This window comes from Magallana gigas, chromosome 1 (genome assembly GCF_963853765.1).
Source record: "Magallana gigas chromosome 1, xbMagGiga1.1, whole genome shotgun sequence".
Taxonomy (NCBI): Eukaryota; Metazoa; Mollusca; class Bivalvia; order Ostreida; family Ostreidae; genus Magallana; species Magallana gigas.
The window spans coordinates 53,705,724-53,720,946 of NC_088853.1; the positions used below are offsets into that span (position 1 = coordinate 53,705,724).

Here is a 15,223-nt window from a genome sequence, read left to right on the forward strand (position 1 = left end):
TTGACAGAAGGACTTCAAACTTTAAACCAAGAATAATAATAATACACTTTGGTGTAATATTGAATAAAATTTGACCTTAACCTTGTTTTACTCAAGGTCAAATTAAGAAAAAAATAATAAAATTTTGTCTGGGTCATAACTTTAATACCCTTTGACATTAAGACTTCAAACTTGGAACATAGGTAGATGGTATTGAGAAGGAGTGCACACCACCAAAAGTTTTGACCTTGACCTATTTTGTTTTTCAAGGTCAAGCTTTTCATAAAAAATATTGTCAGGACCATAACACAAGACTCCTTTAACATACAGACTTTTAACTTGTATCATAGATAGATGGTATATAACCTAGTTGAACCTTACCAAAATTTTTGACCTTGACCTAAAAATTTCATTTCAAGGTCAAATTAGAAAAAACTTCATTGTTCAACTCCTGAATATACTTTGACAGAAGGACTTCAAACTTTAAACAAAGAACAATTATGTTACACTTAGGTGTACTATTGATTTATATATGACCTTAACCATGTTTTACTCAAGGTTAAATTAAGAAAAAGATCATAAAATTTTGTCCTGATCTGGGTAACATATAGCTGACATCATTCTTTTTCAATTGTTAAATTTGCCCCATATTACAATCCTTGGGGAGAAGGGGAGACATGTGTTTTTTTGTTAAAAAAACAATACCCACTAGTTGTATATTGTTATTGAACCAAAGGTGCGAAATGCCCCCCTTGTCCCCTTTGGTACGGGATATATAAGTGTAACAGTCCAAGATTTTCTTCGTGTGTTACCTTAAGATGGCAACCTGGATTGCGGGAAATTTCGTTATTCAACTGCAGAGTTCAAATGATAATGATTGGATGGAAAAACGGAGTCCGACCTATTATGCGTGACAGATTTCAAAAGATTTGTACTGGTAAGTGTACTTTATACATTTATTCATATATATATATGTGTGTGTAATTTTATAAAATAATTTGTATCTATGAAAAATGTATAAGAAATTTTAATATAGGAGTTCAACAATGTAATAAAAAAAAAAAGGTCCGTTAGAAAAAAAAATTATTACCGTAGGGACGATATTTTTTATATACCGAATTTAATGGGAACGCATATACATGTATTATTTACTGGAACATCACTGTGGGAAATTCTTCGTTTGATTAAGTCACGTGACTTATAGAGTCAAAAGGATTGGCCAATCGAGTCAATAGAATTTATCATGTGAAGGCGATCAATGAAACTTTCATTCACTGTGGGGAAAATCTTAATGCCAGTAGTCACGTGACTTTTAACGTCGAAAGGATTGGTCCATTGAGTCAGTTAGATTTACTATGGAATGTGTAGTAAAATAAAGCGATCTAGTCAATCAACTCTCTATTTTTTAAAGAATCTGTTGTTTAGGATAATGAGTCAACTCTTACTGGAAATATAAAATTGTACTAAATATATAGTCATATTTTTTTATAGAGACAACTAAAAGGACCGTAACAACAACAACAACTGCTACAACAACAAAAGAGGCAAAAAGTACACTGTCTGAAAAACACGGTAATTTTTTTTAATATGATAGTTAAATTTACAATCGGAAATAAGTTATTTTTTCTAGAAAGTCGATTAAAATTCTTCACTAAAAAAGGAACAGTCAATAAATTATTATTGTTTTATTTTTAGACGTAACTTTAAGTATAATGGAAACAACAACAAAAGAAACTACAAGCACCAATCTTCCTCGGAGACATCCCCTTAAGACTAGACATTCTACAGTGAACACGCCACCCACCGATGTTACTTTAGTTAAGAAACATGGTAATTTTTTTTTTATATATAAATGAAATTACATTAGGATGTGTAGAATGAGTTCTTAAAACTGATTGAACATTTTTTTTAAAGCATTTGGATTATTTATTGTAGGAACATCCATAGATGATCTTAAAAATAAGGTTGTAAATGCCATCAACGCTGAATCTGCAAAAGAACACGGATCGTTGACGGATATGGCCTTGGGTAAACACATTGAACCTTATTTCAACTTTATGTTGTTTAACTCAAATATTTTGTTCATCTCTAATAGATGTACTTATTGAAACACAATAAATTAAAACAGGCAGGGTAAATGAAAATTAAATTACAATATAATTATCAAAGTTTTATTTTAATTAAGTAACTCAAGTTCAGCACTATTCAGAAAAACCATGATATGTAAATACAAGTTACATATTTTTTAAATGCAAGTTTCACATGTCATCACTTATTACAATAAATTATAAAGTACTTTTTTTCTTATAATTGTAGCCTTTTTAATGTGGGCAATCACTACAACGATAGCAGTCATCATAGTTTTAATCAAGAAATGGTTGTCGGAAAGATGTGCAACTCATGAGCAACCCATGGCCAGGGAATCCCCAGACGTTCAACAGCAGCAGCACCCAAACCCCGTATACTCACCAGGACAACTGAGCATTGTCCCACTGATGGTGATGCACTCACCACCATCTTCCAACAGTGCACTTTCTTCCATCACAAGTACACCAGAGATGGAGGAGATGGAGGAGGAGGAGGAGCCAGTAGGGCACAGAACAAGACGTTCATGTGTAAAAAAGCTCAACTGGTCCAAAACGAGCGCAGTGTAGTTTTGATTCCGTGCATATATGCATTTATTAAATGTTTCTGTAATTAGGATACGCAAAGGAGAGTAACTATACAATATAAAATTATTGGTCTAATTTTTTAAACCTTATTTTTTTTTATCTATATTTACAAGTTGTTGTGTTTAGCAGAACATTCTACATTAATGGTAAACTGTCTGTTTTGAGAAAGTTTTTTTATGTTGCTACATTTTCATGTTTTCTGTTTTGCATTTAGAAGTTACTTCCCTTTGACTATCTTGTTAGCAAAAATAAATATTTCGGTCAGTAACATTTTTGTTGTATTTTTTTAAATTTTTTTCCCACAAGATTCTGTAGACTTGTTTATGCAAGAAGCTTTTGTTTTTTAGTTTTGTAATCTATAAATACTGAGTAAATGAGTGTGTGTAAAACTTAAAAAAAAACTAGTCTCGCATGTTTACGTTTTTTTATTATTGTCTTACAGATTTACATTAATGTACTCATGGTGCTTCTCTAGTTTCCATATGGTGCTAACATTGAGATAATCAATGATGTTGATGAACGAAGTGGAAATTTTTTTTTTTATTTCCATCTTTTGTATATGCTTGTATTTTTTTTTGTAAAACATAACCTTTTGTGTTACATGTTTGCATGATTTTATATTTGTATATTTTTTTAGGGAAAAAAATAAACTTTTCAATATCAAAGTGTAAAAAAGCTCAACTGGTCCAAAACGAGCGCAGTGTAGTTTTGATTCCGTGCATATATGCATTTGTTAAATGTTTCTTTAATTAGGATACGCAAAGGAGAGTAACTATACAATATAAAATTATTGGTCTAATTTTTTAAACCTTATTTTTTTTATCTATATTTACAAGTTGTTGTGTTTAGCAGAACATTCTACATTAATGGTAAACTGTCTGTTTTGAGAAAGTTTTTTTATGTTGCTACATTTTCATGTTTTCTGTTTTGCATTTAGAAGTTACTTCCCTTTGACTATCTTGTTAGCAAAAATAAATATTTCGGTCAGTAACATTTTTGTTGTATTTTTTTAAATTTTTTTCCCACAAGATTCTGTAGACTTGTTTATGCAAGAAGCTTTTGTTTTTTAGTTTTGTAATCTATAAATACTGAGTAAATGAGTGTGTGTAAAACTTAAAAAAAAACTAGTCTAGCATGTTTACGTTTTTTTTTATTATTGTCTTACAGATTTACATTAATGTACTCATGGTGCTTCTCTAGTTTCCATATGGTGCTAACATTGAGATCATCAATGATGTTGATGAACGAAGTGGAATTTTTTTTTTTTATTTCCATCTTTTGTATATGCTTGTATTTTTTTGTAAAACATAACCTTTTGTGTTACATGTTTGCATGATTTTATATTTGTATACTTTTTTAGGGAAAAAAATAAACTTTTCAATATCAAAGTGTCTTGTCTTCATTTTGGTGACTTAGAGGTGCGAACAATTAATTCTGTTAATAAATAATTATTGAATAAGAAAAATAAGTAGCTATTAATCTTTTCAGCTATTTAAAAAAAAGTGTCATATCAGTAATTGTATCAATTAAATTTGGTGTATTAAAAAATATGAATTGTTTTAATTTCAAGTCATGGCAGGCCAGAGTCTTCTTAAAGAAATCCTTAATTCGTTGCATGACCCGGAAACAATACAGTTGTTTGCTGCAGTCAATGGTCTTACCGGTGACATGGAGATTGAGGACCGGTTAAGAGAACTCCAGTGGGAAAAGCACATCGATGACTTATGGCAGGAGGTTCTTTCCGAGATGGAATCTCCTGCCAAAAAAAGTCGACCTACCCTTGCTGATGGCGATCAGCCTTCAACGAGTGTACAGCTTGGGGGCGGCGAGGAGAGCTCCGATTCTGAGGACACATCAACTAAACCTTACTATATTTGGAAGAGGGATACCAGAACATTTATGAAACATTGGGTACGCGACACAACATTCAAAGTCAAATTTAACGAACAGTGGCGGGGTAAGAAATTAATAGACATACAAAACAATTTGCACGACATGTTTGACGACCTGTTGTCGCAGGCCAGGGGTCACGATGCGGATCTGGGACGGGTGGTCATCAGTCACCCGAGTCTCAACAATGCAATAGTCGTCCCGCTACAGTCCTGGGAAGCTCTGAATGCAGATGTTGTAATGTCAGAAATCGTCAAAGTACTCAATTCGAACGAAAGCTTACCCATAGACGAAAGCCTTTTGGTCACCATAGGGTCCATCGATTTGCCCAAAGGAGGAGGTAACCCTAGAAAACAACCCATCACTTCTCTTTTCGGACCCAAAAATAGCATAGAAAGAAAAAAATCACTTTTTCATGTACAAAACGATAACAATTTATGCATGGCTATTTCCATTGGTCTGTGTTTTCTCAAAACGTGTAAAAAAGTAGACGCGGATACCTGGTCACAATTAGGGACGAATGGTTCCAATGAGGAGATGCTAGATCACGTTCTCAAACACCGTACTGTATCCAAGACTTATTATGACAACGTCCTGAAAACGTCGAGAAAAAAAAAGCAAACCGAGTTAGCGATGTGGCTGTGTCAAAGAGCAGGGGTGCCCACCGACAGATATTTAGGTCTAAATGACATCGAACCTTTCGAAACCTTACTTGATGTCTCTATCAATGTCGTGTCCTCTAGAGTAGGAAACAAGTTCGTCAGGGTGACAAAGAACCAGGAAAAACCCCGTCTTTATCTATACCACATCGATTCGGAAAACGAAAAACACTGGCACGGGATAGCCAGTATACAAGGGTTTTTCAAAGCGTCATACTTTTGTCATACCTGTTTAAAACCGTATAAAGATAAATCGAAACATTCTTGTGCCACTTCTTGTGAGGTATGTTTACGCAACAACTGTCCGGAAACGGATGTCCAAATGGGCTGTCGTTCCTGTGGTCGAGTTTGTCGATCTCTAGTGTGTTTCAAAAGCAATAAAGAAAAACGAACAGTCAAAAGTGAGAGTTATCCTCCTGCCTGCGACCTGTTTTACCAGTGTACAAAGTGTAGAGTCGTTCTGAAACGTGTGAAGCGTTCACCCGAGTTACACGTTAGCGAAGAATGGCAGTGCCCTAACTGCCAAGAATATCAAACCGGAGAACATAATTGTTACCAGAAACCGTTTGGATCCGACATCGAAAAGCGAAACAAGAAATTCTTCTTTTACGATTTTGAGACACGGCAAGATGACGTGTTTCAGTGTGAGGCGGGTTACAGTCCGTCTCTTGTCAGATGTCGACATTGCGTTAAAGAGCCACGTCAGTGCGTCAACTGTAGACTATGTCAGAACTGCCGTGATCCATCCTGTGGTTTAATGCAACACAAAGTTAACTTTGCAGTACTACAGAGCACTTGTCATAAATGCGAAAAGGAGGAATTGGTAGAGGGTGCCACCTGCAGTCATTGCGGAACACGATGTGGAAGTTGCTCTAGGACATTCAAAGGAGAATACGTTTCACCACCATGTCACGACACGTGCGGAAAAAGGGAACTGGTGTTTTCTGGGGACTACACCGCCGAACACTTTTGCGCTTACGTCACCAGTAAGCACTGCAAAGACTCGATTTTAATTGCACACAATGCAAAAAGTTTTGACTTGTACCCCGTTTTAGAAGTTCTCATCGACCGACACTCCATTCGACCAAGCAAAATCATATACAATGGTTCCAAAATTATGTACATGCACATAGCCCAAAAACTGAATTTAACTTTCATGGATTCTCTCAATTTTCTTCCCATGAAATTAGCTAAAATACCTGAAGCGTTTGGTCTACAAGAACTTTGCAAAGGATACTTTCCTCATTTATTCAACACCAAAGCTCATCAAAATTACGTGGGCCCGTATCCAGACTTGCAGTACTACGGATACCAATTCCTGTCGACAGAAGAGCGAAAGAAACTAGAAGACTGGCATGCAACAAAAAAAGACGAGACGTTTCATTTTCGAGAAGAAATGTTGCAATACTGCCGCTCGGACGTCGATATCTTGCGACGGGGCTGTCTCGAATTTAGAAAGTTAATGATCGACGTGACGACCCTCGAAGAACACGTTGCACAAGCAGATGGGACGTTAAAAACACAAACTTCTTATGGAGTCGACCCTTTCGATTACGTCACCATCGCAAGTGTATGCATGGGCATTTTTAAGTCTTTATTTTTGAAGGGAAAGGAAAAAATGCAAATAACCAAAGACGGGGACACGAAATGGTACGACATCGAACATTTAAGAGGACTGCAAGTAGTCAATTTCGAAGAAGAATCATGGGTCTCCTTAGTCGACCTTCAAAATGACCAGAACGTGCAAATACGCAAACGACAGTTCGAGAGTCCAATAGCAGTCGTGCCTTCTCAAGGGTATACGAAACGCGATAACTACAGTAAAGTTTCGATTCAATGGTTAGAGTGGTTAATGGAAAAAAGCCGTCAGCGGGGAAACCCCGTTACTATTTCACACGCTCTTAACGGAGGTGAATATCAGATTCCAGGCACGAACTACAGATGTGACGGATTTGTCCCCTCTCCAACCGGAAAAGGAACAGTTTACGAATTTTATGGTAAGACCATAAACCTATATATCTTTAACATTTACCCCCTCTCCCCCTCAATTGAAGGGGGGGGGGGGGGGAGGGGCGGCGGCGGCGGCGTACCGAGTGTTGACCATAAAATACGTTTATTGTTTTCTCTCATTTTTTAACAAAAAAAATAGGTTGTGTGTTCCACGGTTGTCCGTCTTGTTACGCCGAAGATCGTTATCATCTCAGACATCCGTCCACCAATCAGACGATCCATGAATTATATGAAATGACGAAGAAGAGAGAACGAGAGCTCAAGGATCTAGGATACAAAGTCGTCTTTATTTGGGAACATCAATTTAAATATCAACTGGAAAAGAATGCGGCGTTACAGCAGTTCGTGTCGACATTGGATATACATAACAGATTGGACCCACGTGATAGTTTTTTTGGCGGTCGAACTAATGCCATAAAATTGCACTACAAGGCGGCGGAAGACGAAACCATTCAGTACTACGACTTTACCAGTCTTTATCCATGGACAAACAAATATTGTCAATATCCTGTTGGACATCCTACCATCGTCACGGACAATTTTCAGGACATCTCTCAGTATTTTGGACTTGCTAAAATTAAAATTTTACCCCCTAGAAAACTCTATCACCCCGTGCTTCCTTACAGTTCGAATGGAAAATTGAAGTTTCCCTTGTGTAGAACTTGCGCTGACAATGAAAATCAGAACGATTGCACGTGTTCCCTAGAGGAGAGGGCCATCACGGGCACGTGGTGTACTCCTGAAATTCAAATGGCTATGTCTAAAGGGTACACAATCTTGAATATCTACGAAGTCTATCACTTTGCCGAGTCGTCCATGTACGACGCCGAATCGTGTGAGGGGGGATTGTTTACTCAGTACGTCAACATGTTCTTAAAAATCAAACAGGAGGCGTCGGGATTTCCAGTTGATTGTAAAACGGAAGAGGCAAAACGTAAATACATCGAGGATTACAAAGGAAAAGAGGGCATAGATTTAGAATACGATAAAATTATGCTGAATCCAGGGTTGCGATGTTTAGCCAAACTCTGTTTGAATAGCTTCTGGGGCAAATTTGGTCAGAGGTTGGGCATGCAACAGTCGACGTTTATTCACGAAACGGAGGCCGATACATTTTTTCAAATGCTCTCTGATCCGACCAAAATCCCCCACAATTTCCATATCGTCTCATTTAGAATGGAGCAACAGTCCTTTATTTACTCAATTCGATAACAAAACCAATATTTTCCTTGCATCGTTTACCACTATGTGGGCTCGACTGAAATTGTACAGTGTTCTCGATCAATTAAATGAGAACGTATTGTATTTAGATACAGACAGTGTCATCTTTAAGACGAAACGGTCGGACGATTTGAGTTACCTTCCCATAGGTAATTACTTAGGAGAATTAACGAACGAGATCCGCCCCAAAGACGGCTACATTGTTGAATTCGTCTCGGGGGGTCCAAAGAACTATGCCTATCGCACATCGTCTGGCAAAGAAGAATGTAAAGTTCGAGGATTTACATTGAACTGGGCCAACTCGAAATTAATCAATTTCGAGGCCATAAAATCGATCATCTGTACGTCACCCAAAAGTAAAATCGAGATCGTCAATCCTTGTAAAATTTCGAGGGACAGTAGAAAGAGAAAACTGCTCAACAGAGTCGAAACAAAAAACTATAAAATGGTTTATACCAAACGTAGAATTCTACCCAATTTAGATACATTGCCATTTGGATTTTAAAAAAAATAACGATAACGCTAAAATGTATATTTGTACATCATTTTTATTGAATTCCGTTCACCAGTCATGTAAAAATGTTTTTTATTTTCATTTGATAAATGTCAATACGCCAGCCAAGGAATGTTTTTGTTCTTCTTTTTGCGTCTACCATCAGATATTCCGGGAGGTCTGCCGATAGTTTGCTTCTTGCTGACAAAACCCCTTCCTTCTTGTAACATGCTGTTTTTATCTTCTTTATCGCCCATAAGTTCCTTTGGGAAATTCGGAGTATTTTGAGTCTCTGTAGAGGACAATTGTTGTTCGACATGCTGGCCCACAAGACGGTCATACTTTAATTTAGGTACAAGTATAAATTCTTTTGCCATGTTTTATGAAAAACTCGACACGATGGGTTTCAATAATAAAGGCACCAATTCAATGTGGTTTAATAATATTCGACGTTTTTCCTTGTTGCTCACTTCTCTGGATCCCAGCTTGCGAATGTCTGATTCGAATGGTCTCAGTCCATTTATATATTTTTTGGGTAAAGGATATGTACCAGTATAAATATTAAGAGCTATTTCACTCATCACGTCGAATTGCTCGCTAGTAAAGGTTTTCATAATTAGTTTTTGTTGTGTACTGTCAGCATACAAAAGGAAATTTAAAAGAGCTCTATGCTTCTTCACCGTCTGCTTCATGATTATCAACTAAGACGAAATGTTTTAACTACAACTTTATATAGGTTGATAAATAACCATATCTTCTCCGGGGAGTATGCATGACCTTAACTGGTATTCCCTCTTTTGTGTAGGCTCTAAGCAGACATGTAAGTACCCAAAATTTCTTCTGGTCGCCGAATCATAAGCGGCTTTGAAAAAAGAAACCTGTCCCGGTAATACCTGAGAACCGAACGTGATAACCTGTCTGGAATCGCGGTAATTTTTAAACAAAATAACATTCAGACAATTTAACGATATGGTCCTGGCATATTTCCCGGGAGGATAAAGGTTCTGTGAAAGCATCACCGTTGTCACGTTTCTATGATGAGATGTCACCGTAAACAGGTGAACACAATCTTGCGATTGAGCTATTTTTAACATCAAATCATCCACGATCAAGATGGTGTGATTGACACCCTCCGTATACTGTTCTATGTCTTCTTTAGACGGAAAACCTTGGTGTAATGTGAAGTTTGGGATTGACCGAGACATGTCGTCAAAGATGGGCTGGTATTCGGTGTAGGCGTAAATAATCTTGTCCACCGGAACAGAGAACATTCCGTTCGCATGTTGGAGAAGTGATTTAGTAAAATAGGTTTTACCACTCTGTGTGCAACCACAGATCAAAATAGTCGTAGGGGCAGAAAATGGAAGCAAAGCTTTCGTTTTCCACCAGTCGTTCATGATCACTGTTTCTTTTTCCTTGGTCATTCTTAAACTGAGAGCACGTGGCGTTTAACCTCATATTTATATGATAACACATTGTACAGTTTGAACTCATTTTATTAATATCTCACATAGTCATGCATAAAATGTTTTACAAAAGTATCATTTACATGTATGTTTGGAAACAAAGCATACACCCGATTCAACGAATATTTGAAACACAATCTGGCAATTAAATACACCAATACATAAAGCCCACACCAATCAGAATAATAGGGTTGCAATGGAATTGTTTTGAAAGTACAATGCATTTTATTCTTATTGAAAAAGTTCTGTATATCAGGATTATAATCGGCTGGTGATTTCCCAAGACTGTCAAAAAATTCTACGTGAAACGAGTCAAACACAATAAACGCAACCCAATGTTCTCCGGGAAACGGTAAAGGTTGTGTGTTCACGATAAATGCACTCGGAAACTGAGTCACAGTTGCAGGTAGCGTGTTGCTAGCAAACACTCCTTTTACGTAACGTCTTAAGCATGGGTCTGTTCTCACAATATTTAACATCTGCGTCGAGTTCATGGTTGAATATAATTGATGTCACGTGACTTATCCACCTCAAGCAGGGAAGAAAACGTAGCAAATACAAGGGCGTTGGCAGCTTTAGTTGTAGCTTCTTTGAATTTCAGTTCCAGTCTGGTATTTCCTCGACGAATGAGGTTTAAATATTCTTCGCCGAACCCGCAAGGATCGATGGTGAAGACAAACAAAGAGTATCCCGATCCGAAATTTTCTCGGGAGATAACGAGTCCAGCATCAGAGTTCCATTTTTCCGAGGCTTCAAACAGACGAGTGTAAGCTGCCACATACTGTCTGTTTTTAGTGGTCTACCAGGTACGCTTTCTCCGTTGACGTATATACCGACATCTGTTACTCCCATGTGTTCGAAATTGAATGGGTTGGCCGAATAATCACCATTGACAGCTTTCTGGTCTACCAGAGCTACCACAATACGGTCTGGTACAGCTTGTGGGAAAATATTGTCCCAGTAAAATTCAGTCGATCCTTTGGGTATCGTGTTCATTTTTAGTTCGTTCCTTGATATCGTATACTTTACAGGTGTCGATTCTATTTGTTTGCTATGGTTCAGCAGAACGCCGGTATCTACTCGTACCTTTGCAACTTTAAACACGACATCCAACAGTTCTAGTTTGTAAGCTGCTGAAGATTCTGCAGACATGACTACAAACGGGGTGCTGGATCTAAATAGTTTGATGTAAATATCTACTCCGTTTATCAAGTACTTGTCTAGATCAAAGATATCTTCCTTCAGGTTTCCTTCCAGCTCAAAAGTTTTACTTTGCTCAGTAAAACCATATCGTAGCACCAACCCAGCATTACCTCCGTTGTAAGCGTTGGCGTCGTCCATCTTCCCTTCGTCTTTATAAAACAATTCTGACTGCTTTTGAGAATTCAAGTCGTCTTTCCCACTGAACAAAATTGTCTTGAGATACGCTTTCCACGGGTAGTTGTTTGTATTGAAGGACACCAGTTTGTTGTTTAAATAGACGTCCATCTGAGAAAACATACTTTGCAGAGGTAGATTGACGATACCCGTTTTTTCTTCTTCAGCCAAAGCTGTTCCGTCGGCTTTTAAAATCCGTGCTTTTACGTAAGGTGGTAGGGGACAGTTTTTTTGATCCAATTCATTGTAGCCAAGGGATGCGTGTCTTCGGAACTCTGTAACTAGAATTTCCTCAGTTCCCATTCAGCACAAATACCTTTAATTCACTCTTTATAAGGCCAATCACCAATTTCTGAAGAAAATTGCTATTCAAAACCTGTAAAATTCTCTACATACTGGTTTTTATGAGATTTTGACCCTTTCATATTTTGCTAATTTTTCATGATTTTTCAGCTTTTTAGACCCCCCCCCCCCCCAGCTAATTCCCTGCAGAGGGTTGACCTTCCGTACCGCGTGCATGCTGCACTATCACATGTCAGAAACTTACCGGTGTATAGTTTACAATGTCCCATCCACCTACTTTTCGTGTTATTTTACCTCCCGTCTGTAACTTGCAATTTCACTGTGTAAAGTCAGCACAACAGTCAAAGCCGCAGGTTTCGCATTTTACTTCTGATTCTCATGTACCTAACATAAGGGGCCTACATATTGCATATCAATTTCAACAAGAGACATTCTAACTAATGATAATCATTAAAAATCATTTCATGAATTTTAGCAACACTCATAAGCCTTCAAGTACAGCAACTCTCAATTTTACAAAAATATTGACGGGTACTTTATTCGAAACTGTCCCTTGCTACCTTTAACATACACTCACATTCTCTGAAAAGTCATCTTGTCTTAAAATTACAAAGCTTATGCTATTCTGAAAAAAAGTACACCACATTTTGCCAATTCCATTGAGGTTTAAGAAAAATATGGCCATTTAAGTGAACCCACCATTTCCACTTTCCTCTATTTAACACAGATTCACAGGGCTCTCCATAAATAAAGCATCTTTACCTAATCTTTTAGAGGTCAACTGTTGTTCAACCTCCTTAAATAAGAAACCTTATTGAATACTACATGCATCCGCTTGATATTATCATGATAAAAGCATCACATCACTTAGAAATCCCTTCACATGTATACCCTCCCCCTATCTTTTGATTTTCACAAGAAGCATTAGTTTGAACACTTTAACCTAATATTATGAAACTTGTTGCAGTTTCCTTGAGTCATTTCTTACACATAATTGAAAACAACCATCACTGATATTTAAAATTGATCTTTTTTGGTAAATGGATGATTTGTAGCATTTTTATTCACAAAAAGTCATGTCGCCCTACATGTGATTTCTTGTTTTCATGAAAAACTAAGCCTATAATCATATTTAGTGGATAACTTATATATTCTGGTTTCTAGTCTCCTTTCAACTTTGCTAAATTAGTAAGACCTACAAGTGTGACATGTGCGTTTAATTAAAATGAAATTCAAACACACCAGGGTACCTGGGGACGGATGAGAATTCCATGAAAAAGGTTCAAATTTTACATGTTTTTCTACATTTTTGATGCATATATACAATAAAAGGGTAAAAATGTGTTGTTTTTTGTTCATTTCAAGAGTAATTATCATAGCAGATGTTATTTCAAGGTCAAATGTACAGTTACATATTCTACATGTAATGGTAATGGAGTCCATTGGAAAGAGGGGGTGGCTTTTTCAATTCTGTAAATACATCTAAAATACCATTTTTTGATAGGAAGGAGCAAACACTTGAGTTTTTTGACATATTGTATACTTTGATAACTGCATTTGTCTACATGTAAAGTTCATTTGAAATAAAAATATGCTGTTTTAAAAAAATTAGGTGATATAAGTCTGGTGGATTAATGTTATTTCATAAAATCAGACAGCAAAATGGCTGCAAATTCATAAATTTAATGATTTAATTGATAAAAACTGTTTTAAAGTATTTATTCTTATCTCAGTAATTAACTTAAGCCTATTAATTGTCATCAGGATAGGAAATGCCTACTCTCTAAGCCAATTTACTCTAGTGGTGGTCATTCTACACATTTAAGAGGGAGTTACTCCCCTTGAATATTTTAGCTAATAAATGATGTCATGACATCTATAGCCAAGAAAATCATCCATTTTCACAAAATGTATTACTTATGGTACAAAATCCACTCAAAATTACACTTAAAGGAGAAATATGAAAATACCATGTAGTCTTGAAGGTGGCAGGGGACAGTTTTTTTGATCCAATTCATTGTAGCCAAGGGATGCGTGTCTTCGGAACTCTGTAACTAGAATTTCCTCAGTTCCCATTCAGCACAAATACCTTTAATTCACTCTTTATAAGGCCAATCACCAATTTCTGAAGAAAATTGCTAATCAAAACCTGTAAAATTCTCTACATACTGGTTTTTCTGAGATTTTGACCCTTTCATATTTTGCTAATTTTTCATGATTTTTCAGCTTTTTAGACCTCCCCCAGCTAATTCCCTGCAGAGGGTTGACCTTCCGTACCGCGTGCATGCTGCACTATCACATGTCAGAAACTTACCGGTGTATAGTTTACAATGTCCCATCCACCTACTTTTCGTGTTATTTTACCTCCCGTCTGTAACTTGCAATTTCACTGTGTAAAGTCAGCACAACAGTCAAAGCCGCAGGTTTCGCATTTTACTTCTGATTCTCATGTACCTAACATAAGGGGCCTACATATTGCATATCAATTTCAACAAGAGACACCCCTCTAACTAATGATAATCATTAAAAATCATTTCATGAATTTTAGCAACACTCATAAGCCTTCAAGTACAGCAACTCTCAATTTTACAAAAATATTGACGGGTACTTTATTCGAAACTGTCCCTTGCTACCTAAAATTTACTTCTCTTTAAATCTATATATTCTGCACCCGAACCCGAAACTACAATTTCGATTGGTGTGTCTGATACACCTATGCTGGATATTGGTCTTGCTTCCGTAAAATATACTTTCTCTACAGCTACTTGATTGGTAGGAGATGCAAACAGAGACAGTTCCATAGGCTGAGCTATGTCTTTGTTATCACCGCTTAAAAAGGCCATATTTATTCCCAAAAGATACTCTTGTAGGCGTCAATCTTGAATTTTTTCACTTGAGCTGACTTTGTTTTCTTGACAGGTATTTGCCTTTTCTTTGCAACCGGCTTTGTTTTGATTGATTTTCGCTGCTTAGCTAGTTTACGAGACTTGGTTTTCTTCTTCTTTTGTTTTTGATTGGAACGTGCTGCCGTTTTCCTCTTCTTTGTAGGAATGACAGAAGATCCAGAACAGGGCCTTTTTATACTCTTACTGTCTACCTTGACGGATGGAACACCTTCTTTGATATCATTCGCGTGTTCAGTTTTCGCCCTTT

The 15,223-nt window shown here is 36.9% G+C and overlaps 1 protein-coding gene across 1 annotated transcript; it reads left to right on the forward strand.

The window, feature by feature from the left end:
- The first annotated feature begins 697 nt into the window (after window positions 1-697).
- On the forward strand, window positions 698-3,873 carry LOC117686956 (uncharacterized). The gene is made up of 5 exons (XM_066079690.1): window positions 698-916; window positions 1,471-1,551; window positions 1,675-1,809; window positions 1,915-2,007; window positions 2,296-3,873. Exons 1-5 carry the CDS (start codon window positions 847-849, stop codon window positions 2,631-2,633), a joined length of 717 nt encoding a protein of 238 aa, XP_065935762.1. The 5' UTR covers window positions 698-846; the 3' UTR covers window positions 2,634-3,873.
- Window positions 3,874-15,223: the final 11,350 nt, after the last annotated feature.